This window comes from Arvicola amphibius, chromosome 15, assembly GCF_903992535.2.
Source record: "Arvicola amphibius chromosome 15, mArvAmp1.2, whole genome shotgun sequence".
NCBI classification, from domain to species: Eukaryota; Metazoa; Chordata; class Mammalia; order Rodentia; family Cricetidae; genus Arvicola; species Arvicola amphibius.
Window position 1 is genome coordinate 17,655,534 of NC_052061.1, and position 16,529 is coordinate 17,672,062.

The 16,529-nt window shown below is 48.7% G+C and overlaps 1 protein-coding gene across 1 annotated transcript in view; it reads left to right on the forward strand.

The window, feature by feature from the left end:
- Positions 1-1,547: 1,547 nt before the first annotated feature.
- The window catches only part of Znf827 (zinc finger protein 827), a 169,785-nt gene continuing 154,803 nt past the window's right edge, over positions 1,548-16,529 (forward strand). The window contains exon 1 of the mRNA XM_038313142.1: positions 1,548-1,642. Within this exon, the coding sequence (XP_038169070.1) occupies positions 1,600-1,642 (43 nt within the window). The 5' untranslated portion in view covers positions 1,548-1,599. The remainder of the gene's footprint in view (positions 1,643-16,529) is intronic.

Here is a 16,529-nt window from a genome sequence, read left to right on the forward strand (position 1 = left end):
ATTTTTTACTTCAATTATAGTAGCAGATTTTGGAGTTCTAAATCATTAACAACCTCCCAGTGAACTTTTATCCAAATGGCTTACAGTCAGAGGAAGACCTGTTCTTTTCACCGAGCACCTTTTGTGAGGAGACCCGTTCTTTTCTGCTTTCCCTCTTGGCGTGTCTCTTTGAAGCAGGATGTGTGATTTGTAAAGAAATGAAAGTGTATCGCTTTAATAAAAACTGTTGCTGTGTGCTCAAAGTGCACACTGGGATTGCAGTATGCTCAGAGTGCACACTGGGATTGCAGTGTGCTCATAGTGCACACTGGGATTGCTTCAGGGTGAACTTCAGCTACCTGTGTTCTTGGGGGGGGGGCAGTAATTTCAGACGTTAAGATAGCTGTGTGTGCACAGTAGGAATATCACGCTGCAGTTAAGTCAACCCTCAGGAGTGACCTAATCTTATTTTCCCTCTTTCTTGACCAAGGACCTGTAATTTTCTTTTAGGCTGAGTTTTCAAGTGTTAAACTCAACCGGACCCTCCAAAATAGGGCATTCATTCCATCCACCTACTGATCTCACCATATGCTATCTTTTAATTAAAAAAATATTTATTTCCATTGCACTGTTTTAAGAGAGTGAATGAGTCTGTAACCTCCAGACTCAAGGTGATGGGGTGAGCGTGAATCTTCCAGTGTCAAAAGCCTGAGGAATTTTATACAGAACCAAATGTAGTTTAATACACAAAAGAAATGCTTAGTGCAACCTATTTCCTTAAAAATAAATCTGTAAAATAATGTTTCAATAGCGGGGGGAAAACTTTTTCACCCCCCCCTTGATTGGGCGACTAGCGGGATAGATTTGAAGAAGTCCATCCCACCCCCGCACGCGCGCCCCCCATTCTTTTCAGACAGAGCAGTTGTAAATGCGAGGCTGAGTCCGCCCCGAGAGCCTTAGGGCACCTTCCTCTTTGCTCTCTCTCTGTGTGTGTGTGTGTGTGTGTGTGTGTGTGTGTGTGTGTGTGTGTGTGTGTGTGCGCGCGCGCGTGTCTAGCTCTCTCTTTCCCTCAGTCTGTGCCTCTGTATGTGTGTGTGTGAGTGTGTGTGTGTGACAGGGAGAGAGAGAGAGAGCGCGAGAGGAGAGCGAGAGAGCGAGCTGCGAGCTGTGCTGCCGCCGCCGCTGCCCTTTGATCCCGACATTAGTGTTAGGGGCTCGGAGACACAGCGCGCGGCCATAGACACCGCCGCACCGGCGCTCATTTATTTATACCTCCCATCACACGCGAGCACAGGACACACACACACTCACACCTATTAGATCCGTTTCCATTGAAGAATATTACGCTCGGGGACAAGCCAGGTGCACGACCAAAAAATTAAAAAAAAAAGAAAAAGAAAAAAAAAAGAAAGAAAGAAAGAAAGGAAAGGAAAGAAGAAAACCCCTCTTCTGGCTCCAGGAAACAAGCTTCAACCCATTGCACACACCGGAGAGAAGGGGTTTCCCCCTGCCCGCCCCCCAACTACCTCCCCGCTCCTGCCAGTGTCTGCCTGTCTGCCCCCACGGGGGTTTATTTGATCTCACATTAACCGAGGAGGAGAATGTGAGAAAAGGGGGAAAATGCCCAGGAGGAAGCAGGAGCAGCCCAAGCGCCTTCCCTCACGTAAGTCATCCCTTCTCCACCTCCTCTCGTGCCATTTTCTCGCCCTCCCTCTCCTCTTTCCCCTCCGCAGCCTCCGCCGTTGTTTTCTGCATTAGTTTAGGGTTACAGAGGTGAAACTGACAAAGACACAGCCCGGGTTACTCCTCGTTTAGGTCTATGCCGAGGCAGCCATGTTGGTGATGATCAGCCCCGTGCCCTTTCTATTCTCTCTCTCTCTTTTTCTTTCTTTCTCTCGCCCCCCTCTTTTTTTCCTTGAGATCGGGCTTTTTTACCCCTTTCCCTCTCCCTCCCCCTCCTCACTCCGGGTTGCGGGGGAGGGGGCGAGAGGAGGGAGGAGGGGAGTAGTGTGGATGCCGGGTTTTTGTCGCGGGTGGGGGGAGGTGGGAGAGGTTGCAATCTTGAAAAAAGAAATTCTGTGTGGATCCCGGTGCCCGAGGGTGCGGGGTCGGGGCGCGCGCCGGGCAGGGGCCGTGACATGGCGATTGGGGGTGTTGGGGCGAGGGCGCGCGGCCGCCAGCCGGGCTGGGGACCGGAGAGGTCGGTCTCCGGCTAAAGGTTGCGCCGGGGTGGGTCGGCCGCGGAGCCGCGGGCGGCTGGAGCTGGAGGCGGAGGTGGAGGCGGCGGCGGAGGGGGAGCCGGGGGCGGCCGAGGAGGGTGTGGGGGCGCCGGGGGGCGCGGGCGGCCGATCGGGGGGCGAGGCCGGGCAGCAGAGCGGATGTGGGGTGCGGGAACCGCGCCGAGGCTGAGGCGAGGCAGCCAGGGCGGCGCGCGGCGCGCGAGGTCCCTGCAGAGCCGAGGGGAGGGCGGAGCAGGGCTCCCGGCCGCAATAAAATGCGGGGTCAGGCGGAGCAGACGGAGCCGGGGCGACGCGGGCTCGCAGACCCCCCTCCCTGGCCAGCCCGAGCAGAGTCCGCGACTAAAGTGCATCCCAGCCCTCCTGGCCGTAGCCACACACGCCAACTGGAGACTCGCGCCGGGCAGCGCGGCCGGGTCCCAGTCCCCTCCTCCACCCGCGCCTCGGGTCCCTCTGCGCCGCCCTCCCGCTTTTCTTTGCGAGACTCTTAACTTTTCCCCCACTCCCTCTCGGGCTCCCCCCTCGTCCCCCCAAGCTCTCTCCGCTCGGAGTGTTCCGAGATGCTGCTGAAGCTAAAAGTGAAGGAGAAAGAAGCAACTAAAAATATCCCCCCGGGGCCGCCCGGCTCCTTGAATGCAGGGGAGAGGGGGCAGGGGAGAAGGCGTGGGGCGGGGTGGCGGGAGGAGGGGACGCGGGAGGCGCCGGAGGGAGGGGTCGGGGGAGACGGAGGGTCAGTTTCTCCTCTTTCCCCCCAACCCCCCCGCGCTGCTCCCCTCTCTTGGGCGGCTTGGCTCTGCTCAGAGCCCGATCCTGCAAAACCCGGGCTGGGGGCGGGAGTGGAGCTGGAGCGCCCGCCCGCCCGCCCGCGCGAGTGTCAGGCCGACGTGGTCGGTCACCTGAAGTTCACGGAGGGTGGGGGAAGGGTTAAGGTTATGGTGTCTCGGGTTGTGTGTGAGCGTGTGTGTTTCCGCCGCAGACGGGCGAGCGCGATCGATTTCCCCCTCGCGAAATCTCCGCGGCGGTGCCCACGCGAGGGGGCCGCGGGGCTGCCGTGGCCCGGGTGGGCACGGAGGCACCCGGGCCGTGGCTGGAGTGACGAGCAAGGGCACGCGCGGGCATTCCGCTCCGCAAACATTCCTCTTTTCTTCCCCCTTCCCGGTACGCAAGGAGTCGACGCACTGGGCTCGGGTTGAGCTTTTTTTTCCCCTTCCTTTAGGAAAAAAAAAATGCCCCCGTGCAGTCCTTTCTTCGCCTGCCCGCTAGAGGTTCTGAGGATAATATCACATATGTAATATATATGCACATAAAATCACTCGCAGGCGGTTGTGTGTGTAGGAAAATTTTGTGCGAGGAGGAGAAGGCGGCGCAGTCGGGGCGGGCAGGCGGGAGGCTCCGCGCTGCGATTCACAGAAAACTCGCAGCAGTTGGTGGAAGTGTGCGTGCACATGGCCGGTCCGGGCGCCCCTCTCCTCGGACGCGCGTGGGCAGGGAGGGGAGGCCGGTGTCCCGGGCGGGCGCCACCGCGGGAGGCTTGCCCTGCTCGCACAAAATGGGCTTCAGTGTTCTCTGCGAACTTGCCCTTAGATGGCAACTTTGGGAGCTGATGAGCTTGTGAGCGAAACCGGGGCGGTTAGGTTACTTGGTCATTTTCCTTTCTTTTCTTCTCCCCCTGCTTTAAAAAAAAAAAAAAAAATCTTGGCTGAGTTAGAGGGAGGGTGGGAGAGGAGAAGGGATTTATCAGTTTAGGCTGAGGCTGCTAGAACGCTGCCCCTCCCGTGGTGAGCAGAGCAGCCGGGCAGCTGCAGCCTGCCCTGCCGGTGACCTTGACCCTGACCTCCTGCGACTACCCTCAGTCTGAGAGGAAATTCAGGCTCCATTTTAGCTCGGGTGTCTGGTGGGCCTCTCCTGCGGGTTGCTGCCTGTTGATGAAGTTGTCTTTTGAGAGTGGGTTCCTTCCCCGTTCTCTTATTGAATACTATTATCTTCTCACTTTAAAAAAAATCACCTCTCTCTCTAGCAGTCATGCTAAGCTACTTTTACCTAAGTCAGAAACATTTTACTTTTGGAAGCACAGCAAACGTCCCCCCCCCCCTTTTTTTTTTTCTGGGAAGCCTTAATTTGTAAAGCATTTCCAATTCTTTTTGCATTGAATGGCTTTTTTTGGTGAATATGTGCTGACTTTTCTAAGGGGGGTATGCTGTGGTGTGGTGTGTGTTACACGTGTTTTATAAGCAATTTACATTTTGACTAAGAGCAATTTCTGGGCAAATGATGTCTTTTGCAAGTCAGGCACAGTAACCCAGGTCTTGCTAAGAGCCCGGTGAGGATCCCAGAAACTTGAAAATGATATATAGACGTAAGGCATACCAACTCGGGTAAAAGTGAATGTTAGACTCCATCTAGTACAGAAGGTAGCTGTCTGTCTCTGGCCTGGTTTTCAGTACTGAACTGTGACTTCTGTGTGAGAAAAGCACCCCTTCCCTGGGAGAACTACGCTGTATCAAGGTTAAAATGCAGTTGAGTCTGGAGATTCAAGGTGCCTGGTAGAAGTCATCTTGGAGTTTTAAGAAGTTATATAGAGACAGATCTAAAAGTTGGCCCTAAAAAAAAAAGTGATGTATGTGTCTTGTAGTTGAGACAAGGTGACTAAATGAATGAGCTGGAGAAATTTAAATTGCTTCTAAAGCCAAAAGAACACTTGAATAAAGGCAGAAGTTACTAAAGCCACTATTGGTGTGTTGGTTTTAAAACTGAAGGCACCTGTAAGCGTTTAGGAAATGTAGCACGTGTGTGTGAGAGACACACACATGCGCACGTGCGCGCGCTCTCATACACAGACTTGTGCTGTTCAGTGCTTTTCATTTCTGCCAGCGCTCTTTGCCTTTGCACCCTCACAATATGGCTGCAGAGTTTTTGAGCGCCCACCGTTGCCACATACAGATGTTTTCTGTGCGTGGAGTTCTTTCACGTTGGAACAACACTGTCCAGGAACACTCTGGCCCTGCAAAGCCCACTGCCTTCCCACTGGACAGCGCAGACACTGGGGAACCTGGACGGTCCATCATAGAGTGGATTAGTCCTGGAAATCCAGGCGAGCACTTGGTATTATCTGATACCAAGTCTGGGGTGAGCCTCGGCTCCTGGCACGGAGTACTAGCAATTCCCCAGGCTGGGCTCTGGCCTGCTAAGGTTTCCTAGTTCCTTCTGTTCAGCTAGACACCCCTGGGACTGTTCAGAACCGAATTAGCTTTGGAGATGGGCGAGCCTTTAACCTGACACTCCTAACCTTAGCCTTGAGTTTCTGGTTTAAAATTCTGTAGTCATTTCCTTCTGGGCCGTGTGTGTGTGTGTGTGTGTGTGTGTGTGTGTGTGTGTGTGTATTTGTTTATGTTACATGGGTCTCCTCATGCATACACAGAAAAAGTGGTATATATCCTATGGAGATGAAGTGTCTACATGTCACAGAGAAGGGCTGTACTAACTTTTGGAGGTACCACCCAGCCAAGATGTTAAGTCTACATTATATTTGAGGGTTAGGTTTAAAGATTATTATTCAAAATAAAGGCCTCTGTTTCTTGGTTTAATGCAGTAGTTTTCATTTTGGGATCTACAGTGTGACTCCATTGCTGCTGATGGTTTGTTCACAGAAGTTCTTTCATTAATAGAGTTCAGTGCCAGCTCCAAAGGATGGCCCAGAGGGCCTTCGAGCTGAGCCAGGCGCTCACTTCCATCAGAATCCCAAACAGTGTAACTTAAGAAGCTCCATTAAGAAAGGATGGGAGGGAAGCTGTGTAGCAGACTGGGACTTTTCAAGCTTTATGTGTGGGATCCTGAAGCTAAGAGGGAGGGATCAGGAAGGTCACGCTAGTGCATTTTTTTTTTTTTTTTTTTTTTTTTTTTTTTTTTTTTGCATCTGTAGCCCCTTACTGGTGGCAACCGGCACTTTAAAATTTCCCCATCAGCCTCAGTTTACCCATACACACAGATGAGGTTAGACTCTGTCATATTTATCACGGGGATTTGCCTGATTCCTATTCCCCAGGGGGAGCACGAAGGAAAAGTTAACGAAACAGCTGTTTTATTATCCCAGCATTTTCACTGTTTACTCAGTTGTGGGTCAAGATCAGTACAGGTTACTGTGTTCTTCTTTAACAAACGCTGCTCTCTAGTAAAACTGGGAAGCAGAATGACTGGAAAGTAACCAGATCCTTTGTTTTTATGCCTTTATGAGTCAGTTTCTCTCTGTCTCTCTGTCTGTCTCTGTCTCTGTGTGTGTGTGTCAGAGAGAGAGAGAGAGAGAGAGAGAGAGCGAGAGAGAGAGAGAGAGCGCAAAGGGAAGGAACTTAACTCTGCTTTTATTTCTTACTAATTTTTGCAGTGACCAGGCACTATGACCTGACTAACCCATTGGGAACTCTTTCAGTCCGAAGTAGCAGAGTATTTTACAGCTCTTGTCAGACAGGTCTAATGACTCTGAGGAATCTAATGATTCTGGGGATCACTGCTATCTGTTCCCCAAAGGAGCACCCATGCATCCCTAACACAGTAGGGAGGCAATCACGGGGTTTCCCATTAAAATACAGAAGGTGGCTCAAAAAAAAATCACATTCCCTCAAATGCTTCAAAATAGTTTCTAATAAAAAAATTGATTTTTAATTTATCTGTGCTGCTATCTCGCTCTCGAGATGGCACAGCTGGTGTGAGTTGACAAGTCTCTCTCATAAGGCGTTAGTGTATCACGCTGGAGAAGTCTAAATTGGACAGCTTTCTGCTCGCCTGAGTGCCGCTGCACACTTTGTAGTTGAGACTCTTTGGATGGCCTCTGGTAGGGGCTTCTCAGGGAGGTGTGGACAATCTCCGCTTGGAGGGATGTGTAGAATGAGACATACATAGCTGTGTGCTCAAAGGAGAGTATGCGCTGGGGTACCCAGGCAGGATCCTGGGTTTAAATGTTGCTTATCAATTAATATCAACATGGATTTGTAGATAAAGCTAGATTAGAAGTCTGTGGTGCTGGTTGGGGTTGGCAGACCAGTTTATCTAATAATCCCAGTAGTTTGGGTTCAGATCGTGCCTAGGCATGAAGTTTACAAAAGGGAAAAAGTTCTGTCATCCCATGCCCCTAATTCTGGCCACTCGTGTAAATCGGAAGAGCTGGTGTCCTCCCGTGACTGGGACTACTGTAACACACACAGTGCCTTTGATCGGATACTTTATTAAACAACACAGTCTTTTCATGGTTGTTTTGATTGAAAAGTTCAAAATCAGGGTGACCACAGATCTGGTGTTATTTGGTAAAGACTCCCATCTCTTCTTCAGCAGTGGTGCTTCTGGTGTGCTCAGTGCTGAAAGGGTGACTAAGTGGCTGGGGGCCTCTTGCGGTTCTGCCCCTATGATGTAGCCGCCCTGCAAAGACCGTCCTTCTGACACTATCGTACTGGGGTGAAGTTTCAATATAGGAATTGTTTGGAGAGTAGGATGCAGAGTCAGCCTATGTATAGCCCACAGTCTGAAGGAAAGGATGGAGGTGCCCACATTGCTGCATTGTGTGTGAGGCTTGCTTAGTGCTATGACTGGTGACCAAGGCCATCAGCAGGGGCTGAATGATGCCATCTTACTCTGAAGAAGTTAAAATATCCTTTAGTCCTCATTTGAAGTTGCCCTGTCCTCTTCATCTTTAAATCTCTGGTGGAGTATTAGGATCCGAGAGTCAACAACAAACCGAACATCCTGGTGCTGATCTTCCTATTCCGAGTGGTATATCAGTAATTTTCTATAATTTAATCAGACTGGTGGCAGACCAAGGTAATGAGAGTGTGACCTACAAAATGGGACTTTGGGATATGTTAAAGGGTTCTAGCATGAGAGTTTACGCTGCTGAGGGCTCTGTTGGAAAGGAATAGAACTTGGGTTTTTACTTATTGGAAAGAAATTCAGACAGGGTCTACTTATGGTAAGAGGTGTGTGCGTGCGTGTGTGTATGTGTGTGTGTGTGTGGTTCTTTGACTTCATTACTTATTTTGGCCCTGGCAATATACCCATTAAAGTTCCATTTTTGGGGTTCAGCCTTGTGAATGCTGCTGCCCTCCCACCCACTCTTTCCTGCCTCCTCCTTTGGAAGGTTTAGCTTAGTAATTCATACCATCTAGGGCTAAGTGTACAGAGCGCTTTATGGTTCAAGGTAGCCGAGATGTCTTCTGTCATATTTTATAAGAAAATAATGCACAAAGCACAGGCCCTGGGAACAACTGAGAGTGTTTGATGGGCTAAGTTCCTAGCCGCTGTCTCCCTTCTGTTGGTGAGTTTGGTATTTCTACCCTCTGTAGATGCTGTGTTTATGATACTGGAGAACAGTGTATGAGTAGGTGCAGGAGTGGGGCCTGTCTGATGGCTCTTGTCACCCATTTGGGTAGACCTGATGCAGATACAAGGGAACTTCAGAGATTGCAATCAGACTTTACCTTGATACTCATCTTAAGCCACATGGGTGCATATTGCTGTTTATTTTCTAAACGTCAACCTAATTGTACACCCCCCACACACACACACTATCACACTGTAGTGTGGCTAATTTATGAAGTGCACAGTGATACCTTTCCATAGTCTGAGGTCAGAGGTCAGAATGTTAGAGATTCTGCTTTTCCAAATAGTGACCTAAGGTTATAGTAAATCGAGGATGCAAGTGGCTTGATACTGCATATCTAAAAAGGATATTTTCTTCAACTGTTCAGTGCCTTCTGATAATAAAGACAGCCTTTGCCACCAAAGTTCTGCCTCTGTGGTTCTTACATGGTCAGGTACTCTGCCTCTATTTTATTTTATTTTATTTTATTTTTAATTTTTTTTTAATTTTTCGAGACAGGGTTTCTCTGTGGCTTTGGAGCCTGTCCTGGAACTAGCTCTTGTAGACCAGGCTGGTCTCGAACTCACAGAGGTCCGCCTGCCTCTGCCTCCCGAGTGCTAGGATTAAAGGCTTGCGCCACCACCGCCCGGCTCTGCCTCTATTTTAAAGAAAAATCAAGGCATTGAAAGATGTAGCTCAGTCATAGAGTGCTCGTCTAGGATGTGTGAGGACCTGGGTTCAGTTACCAGTACTGGGGTGGGAAGAGCAGGCCCAGTTCATTTCTCTGTCAGTAAAGGAATAGGTTTAGAGGCCTCTGAGCTTGTGAAACCAATCCCCAGTAACGCCTGCCTTCTCCTTCTAATTTCTATGCAGGTCAGAAAAGTAGCTAGACCCCCTTAGAAGCATGGTGTGAGGGAACACAAGAAAGGTGAGCGCGAGAGGTGTGGCTCTCAGGGTGAATTGTTTTGAGTGATCTGGAGAAGTTGGCCTTCAAAGGGGACTGAGGAAGACCAGGAGAAAACGATCTATTCCATGGTGGATCGGCAGTACTCAACTTCTCTGAGCCTTTGAAACAAGCTGCTGTGCTTATGGAGGGTGATAGAGTTTTCTCAAGTTAAGGAGTCTGGTGGTGGGTTTTAAAAGGCTCTTGTTTTGTAATGAGAGAGAGAAAATATCCTCTGTGACTTTGGCCTCTTTTTCCCTTCGCTGCACACCGTATGAGGAGGGTGAAAACAAAAGGCTCATGTGCTTTTGAAGTTCACGGGGTAGCGGTCAAGTGCACAGGCTCTCGTGCTGGGCTGTTCAGATCCCAGCTCTGCTACTGGCTAGCTGTGTGACCTTGGACAAATGACTTAACTTCTCTGTCATCCAGTTTTTTCAGCTTTAGCGATAACAGTTCCCGTATCTTTAGAGTCATCATTAGGGTTGTCTAAATACATATAAATATTATATATATATGTATATATATATGTATATATATATATATATATATATATATATATAGCCATGCCTAATTAGTGCCTGCTACATAGGAAGAGTGAATACATACAGAAGCCTATGAAACATGTTTGTATGTGTAGATTGTGATTAGCCAAAATTCCAATCTCGAAGTTTATGTGGCAGTTTCTGTGTTTTTAATTTTTGTCCTGTTTTTTACATGGCTCTCATTAGTGGAGTGAGTAATAACAATATAATATGGTAAAGTTCATTTATGAGGCTATTATGGTGAGGCTGAACTAACACTTATTCTGCAGGCCAACAATATTACAATAGGGCTGTTGCTGAAGGAATGAGTTCCTTTGTGTATGTGATTTGGCCAGAATCATATCTAAGTTGTGCAATAGCCATATGAATTATGACAGGATTTTACTCGAAGGTAAGGACAACGAATCCTCTTACAGTGACCTCCAGTGAAACCGGAGGGCGGATAGGCGTTTCATGAAGGTTTGTTAGTCATTCGGTCAACAGGCCGTCTGCGGATTAAAATGACCGAGAGGAAATCGACACTGGGTTTTACATGTGTTGTATGGGTCACAGTTCAGAGTTGGCATGAATCAGAGACAGTGAGTTTGCTGTCTCTAATCGCAGGGACCAGTCCAAGAGAGCATATCCCACGGATCTGAAAATCTTGAGGGGTGTGTGTCTGTTGCATGATCGTTCATGTGACAGGCCACAGACAGACGCCACGCTAGTGTGTTCTGACCCACGCAATATGCCTAAAACTTGAGACAGCATTTTGAAAATTGGAGATTTTACACACATACACACACACACAAAGAGAGAGAGAGAGAGAGAGAGAGAGAGAGAGAGAGGTATTTCCAGCTTCTTCTGAACACTTGGAAGAGCAGGCAGCGCCAGCCCACCTCCCCACATGGCAGCAATCTGTTGTAGTTAGTGGCGGCTGTCTCCTTCCCAGGGCATGTGCTCGTCAGTCTGCCACAATTCCTGCCACTCGGCCACCGTGTCCCCATATGTAGGTACACCTGTGCACCTCCCCTGTCTCTTCCCTGGCCATCCCTGAAGGCAATTGGATTAGGAGCTGTTCTGCATTCGGAAGCCTTTTCTGATCTTTTAATTTAGCACCGTGTCAATGGTACTGCAAACCCTATTGTAGGGCGGATTCCAAGAAGCACCACAAGGTAGGGGTTCAGGTCCTGGCTATGCCGCACTTTAGCTGGGACAGTTGCAAGTGCCTCTGCCTGGTTTTCTCACTTGCAAAATGGTTGAAAGAAGGTTCTGAGAGGGGGCTGCGTGAGTTCATGTACATAAATTTTTATATGCACGCCCAGCATGTAGTGTGTATTGTATTCCGTAGTTGCTGGTGGCACTAGTACACCTGAGAGGTGGCCGCATTCCAGCTGAGGAGTCCTGGGATTTCTCACGTTGTGCTTGGATAATCTTACTGCCTTTCAGTTTCTGATCACTGTTAGGCAGCTCAAATCTGTGGTTGTACGTGAGACTTGGGAGTCTAGGAGACACAGACACCCCCAGACTTAATTCACTTGGCTTGGAGGCAACCTTTTTAAAATTAAATTCCCCAGACATCTAAATGAACAGCCAGAGCTGAGGATTCTTGAATTAGCCAGGACTATCCCACTCTGGGATGATGTCATCTCAGCCACCAAGATATGAGGCTTTGAGTCCAGGCAAGTAAGTGACCATACTTCGTTAGATCTTAAAACCGGAACTTGATCAACTGGCTCCAGCTTGTCCAGGCTGGTAAACAAAGGCCAAGGGAGAACCTGCGCTGGTCAGAAGAACAGAGTTTGTGTCGTCCCTCACGTATGTCCACCCCACAACAAGAGCACAGCCTTCTCTCTCTCTCTCTTTCCACTTCTGTGCTCTGTGACCTTGGAAAAGTATTTAACCTCTGTGTCTTGCTTGTGAATGGCTAACACTGCTTTACCCTAACATCTTGTTTTCGTGGCTTTGGTTCCCAAAGCTGTTCTCGCTGGTATCAGTCTGCCTGTGAAGCAGGTGGAGGGGAACAGCTTCCCACAGTTATTGGCAGAAAGGGAAGAAACTGAGTCAGAGAGAGAAAAGCAGCTCAAGGCCAGCTGCATCAGGGCTGCCAGAGGCAGGGCCTGCGATAGGTCCAGAGCAGCTGAGGGCCTCCAGGTCCTCCCTGGTTCTCCGTACCTTCACAATAGCTAGAGATATCGTGTCCTGTGTGGTCTTCAGAACACTTGGATCTACAATGATCCATGAAAACTGTCACTAATAGTATTTCTTTCTTTGAAGATCTTCTAGATCTGGGCTTTTGACCTTAGTCAAACGTGGCATGCAGTGCGCGTCAGGGGCCTGATTGGATGCTCAGTGAGTGCATGTGTGGCCTCTGGGAGGGTTACATTTAGGCCTCTCCTCTGCCCTTGTTTGGCCCCAGCAGGTCTCTTTAGAGCAGGAGCTAACTGTATGACCGGAAGGACTGTTCTGGAGACTCTATGCTCCAGAAAAGCCTCCTCTGGCAGACAGGGAACTTCAACTAAGAGCTTGTTGATTTGAATATGACCTTAGAAAGGGAGAGATCAAGTTATAGTTACTGGTTTCTGATTGATTTGGGAGGAGAAAATTTCACAATCCACAGTAGTGCTTGGGTTTGGTTAGACGGCCCTCATCACAGACGTGGTGCGGGTCTGTGAGTTTGCCTGTCTCTGTTTTGAGACTCTGGCTGTGTGGTCTGGATTGAACTCACCATGCTCTCCTGGCCTTGACTCATGACATCCCGGCTTCAGCTTCCCAGTGCTGGGATCATGCCTGTCGCCCACCATGTCAACTGAAGGGTGGTTAAGAAGGAATCCCATGGTCCTCGCTAAAGCTGGAACCAGAGAAATCTTTGACAAGATGAGGACCTATTGAGTGACGAAATCAAGCCAATGAAAAGCAATCCAGCTCTGAATCTAGGTCTCGAATGTGGTGAGAAGCTGCTTCAGCCCCCTCTGGAGGGGTTGTCTAAGGATGGCCAGTCATTTGGAGTAGGACAGGAAGAAGTGTGGACGTCTTATTATAACTAGTTATTAACTTTGAGGGGAGAGCTCGGGTCTTATGCACCTGAGGCATGTGTTCTGCCACCCACCCATCCCTTTCAAGTCATGATTTTAAAGATCTATGTAATACATACGAATGTTTTGCCCTCATATATGTATGTGCACCATGTGAGTGCACAGAGGTCGAAAGAAGGCCTCGATCCACTGCACTGGGAATTACCTACCGGCTTGTGAGCCACCATGTGGGTGCTGGGAGTTGAACGCAGTCCTCTGCAAAGCAGCTAGTGTTCTGAACCACGGAGCTCACGTCTCTAGCCTCTTATATTGGCTTTTAATGAAAAGTAGCATATGCTTAATATAACTAATTAACACTGGATACAAATATTTTTAAAATGCATTAAGTCCCCCCTCTTTCAAGTTCCATCCCCGCTGTAATCAAAAAATAGTATTTAAAATTCAGCATCTGTTTAAAATATGGATGCATTTGCATATGGTTGCCTCATGGAATTTCAGGGCCACACTCAAAACAAAGGTGCTCCATTACCCCTGTAAATGGATGGACTCATATCTCCAGTATTGAACCCAGATTGAATGTTCTGATGTAAAAGAGAAACTGGTAAACTATTCACCAGAAGGGGGGCAGAAAGATTGTAAACTCTTGAAGCCATCATCCGAAGAATTAATTATCGAGGCAATTGGGAGTGCTTTATCTGAAAGGGGGAGTGGATCAAAATCAATTTTGCTATCTACAGCTAAAGGCATGGAGTTCTGTTGGTGATAAAGGGAGTGACGTTCTCGGGTTGTCATCCATGTTCCATTGTCCATTCAGACGGCAACTGATGCCTTTCTTGTACATTCCTTCTTTAGTCCCCCAGCAGAATGGAGGTGTTCGCATCAGGGACTGGGGGATGTGTGGAGTTTAGCAAGTACTTTGGGGGTGTAACCCATCTAAGAGCCTAGTGGAGACGGGGGGGGCAGATTGCTCTAATTCAGCCTGAAAATTGTTTTCTTAAGCAAAGGAGTCGCTAAGCAGAAAATGTCCTACGACAAATTTAATGGAAGTTACGGAGGAGGATAATTTCTTTTCGATTAAACGAAAAGTGTTATTGAAGCTAGGCGGTGGTGGCACTCGCCTTTAATCCTAGCACTGGAGAGACAGAGGCAAGCAGATATCTGAGTTCGAGGCCAAGCCTGGTCTACAAAGAGAGTCCAGGACAGCCAGGGCTCCACAGAGGAACCCTGTCTCAAAAAACAAAACCAGAGGGCAGGGAAGATGAGGGGGAGAGGCAGAGATAGAGGGGGGGGGAGGGATGGAAGTGGAGGGAGGTATATGGAATACTAAAAACAAAACAAACAACAGGACCCCCGTTGCAATGGATGTGGATGACATATACCTGTAATCCAGGGCTTGAGAGGTTGAGGCAAGAGGACTATAAGTTCAAGTTAGTCCATCAGTCAATCAATATGCAGACAAAACAAAAGCCTGCTTCCTGCCCCAAAGCGCCAGCAACTCTCCAACACTGAGATAAATCCTGTGTGTATGGAGAAGTTCACTTAACTGTCTGTCAGGATGGATTTCTAGGGACTTCTGTTATTAAGTTTGGGGGGCACAGTGGTAAGAAGGATTGGAACTCTAAAACAACCTTGTTTTGCGAGAAAGAATTTTATAAAGGAAGCGTTGCTCTCTGACTTTCCGTATTATCAATGTAAAACTGGATCCCGTTCTCACCTTGGGGACACCTCTTTCAATAGCTGAACTGTTAGCTTTTCGGAGTTCCAAAGTACTGTGGCTGACACAAGGTTATCACGGTGTAGCCAGGCGCTGGAGATCCCGTGGGAGCTGCATTCCCATGTTCAGTTGACTCCTTACATGCGCCTACACACAGAACTCTGAAATGCACACCCCACCATAGTTTCTTTGTATGTTAGTAGGATACAGTCAGGCAGACACATACAAAAAGACATTCTAACAAGCATGGGACAGTTTTCTGTGACTTTGTTATCGAACAACATTCTGTGGATGTTCGTGCAGAAATTTGTGGGGACGCAGCCTAAGAGGGATGGGTAGAAGATTCCTGCTCGTGGCATCTGGAGCGTCCACAAGGAGATGGTGGATTTGGATTGCTGAGGAGAGAGAAACATTCCAAGTAGAAGAAGTGACAGCAGCCAAGAGAGGTTGAGAGGAACCCAGAACAATAAGAAGCCACTGAAAGGAACAGTGTTCCTAAACCAGTGGGGCCAGATGGAAGATGGAAGGCCGGGCAAGCTGGATAGGAGGAGGCTTCATGTAGATCAGAAATCAGCCATGGAGTGTGGTCTTCCCTGTGGTAAAATAGGGTAGAGGATGTGGGTTCATGAAGGAGGTCACCTTTCAAAGCAGAGAGGTCTCAGTTGAAAAAGCAATTAGGATGAATGGCTGTAGATGCCACCATTATGATATCTAAGAAGAGAACCCTGCCCTAGGAGGGCTTCTTGGGGATTCCCTTCTTGCCCCCCTTTCACCTCTAGCATAATTGGTCAGAAAGTTCTAGTTCGGGGGCTGTGAGGACGACTGGGTAGATAACGTGCTTCTATTCAAGCATGAGGATACGGAGTTCAGATCCCCAGCACCCATGGTAGAAGATGGGGAGGTGTGGGGACCTGCCTACAATGCCAGCCCTCGGGAGGTGGAGATGGGACCTCTGGGCAAGCTGGTTAGCTACACCAGCCGTACTGAATGTCCAGCTTCAGTGAGAGACCCTGCCTCAGGAAACACAGGGAAAGGCAATAGACGACGTTTTCAACTTCTGGCTTCCATGTGCGCATGCACGCATGTACCTGTGCATGTGTGCTGCACATGTGGGGAGAGGAAGGTCTAGGGCGTTCCATTGCCTTTTACAAGAGAAGACTCGTCTAAGTTACACATCTGTAATGAAACACAATGAAGAAAGGCTGCCGGTAAAGCAGTGTAATGAGTCAGTACAGGTGAGACTGTCCGGGTGTATCCTTACCTGTTACCCCCCACAACTCTTCATTTTACCCCAATTTCAGTAAAATTGTTTTCCTTGCATTCTTCCTCTCTTCGAAATTTATTAAGGTGGTAGTGTTAGGACGCTTGCCTCCTGTGCTCGGTATTCTCGTTCCTTGACTGCCTTGCTAAGACCATGTAGGTGGATGGAGCTGGGCCGTCTTATTCTCAAGGCTCTAATAGGACACTGGAGAAACTCTGCAGGGGTGATGGCTTTGTTTCTGTTTTCTGCTGTTAAGGACCCTCCATAGACCTGACGTGCGGTCTCATCGTGTCCCAGGTGCGCGAACACTGGCTCTCAAGCTTTGGGAATCAGGCTTTCCCTATCTCGTCCTTCTCTCTCTCTCTCCTCCCCTAGCTTCTCTCTACTCTCATCTCTCTCTCTCTCTTTTCATTTATTGACAAGTTTTTTTTTCATATCCTTTCTAAGCCCCCTGGAAGTTCATGAAGGCCCCCAGAGACCTTTTGTGTATTGCCAT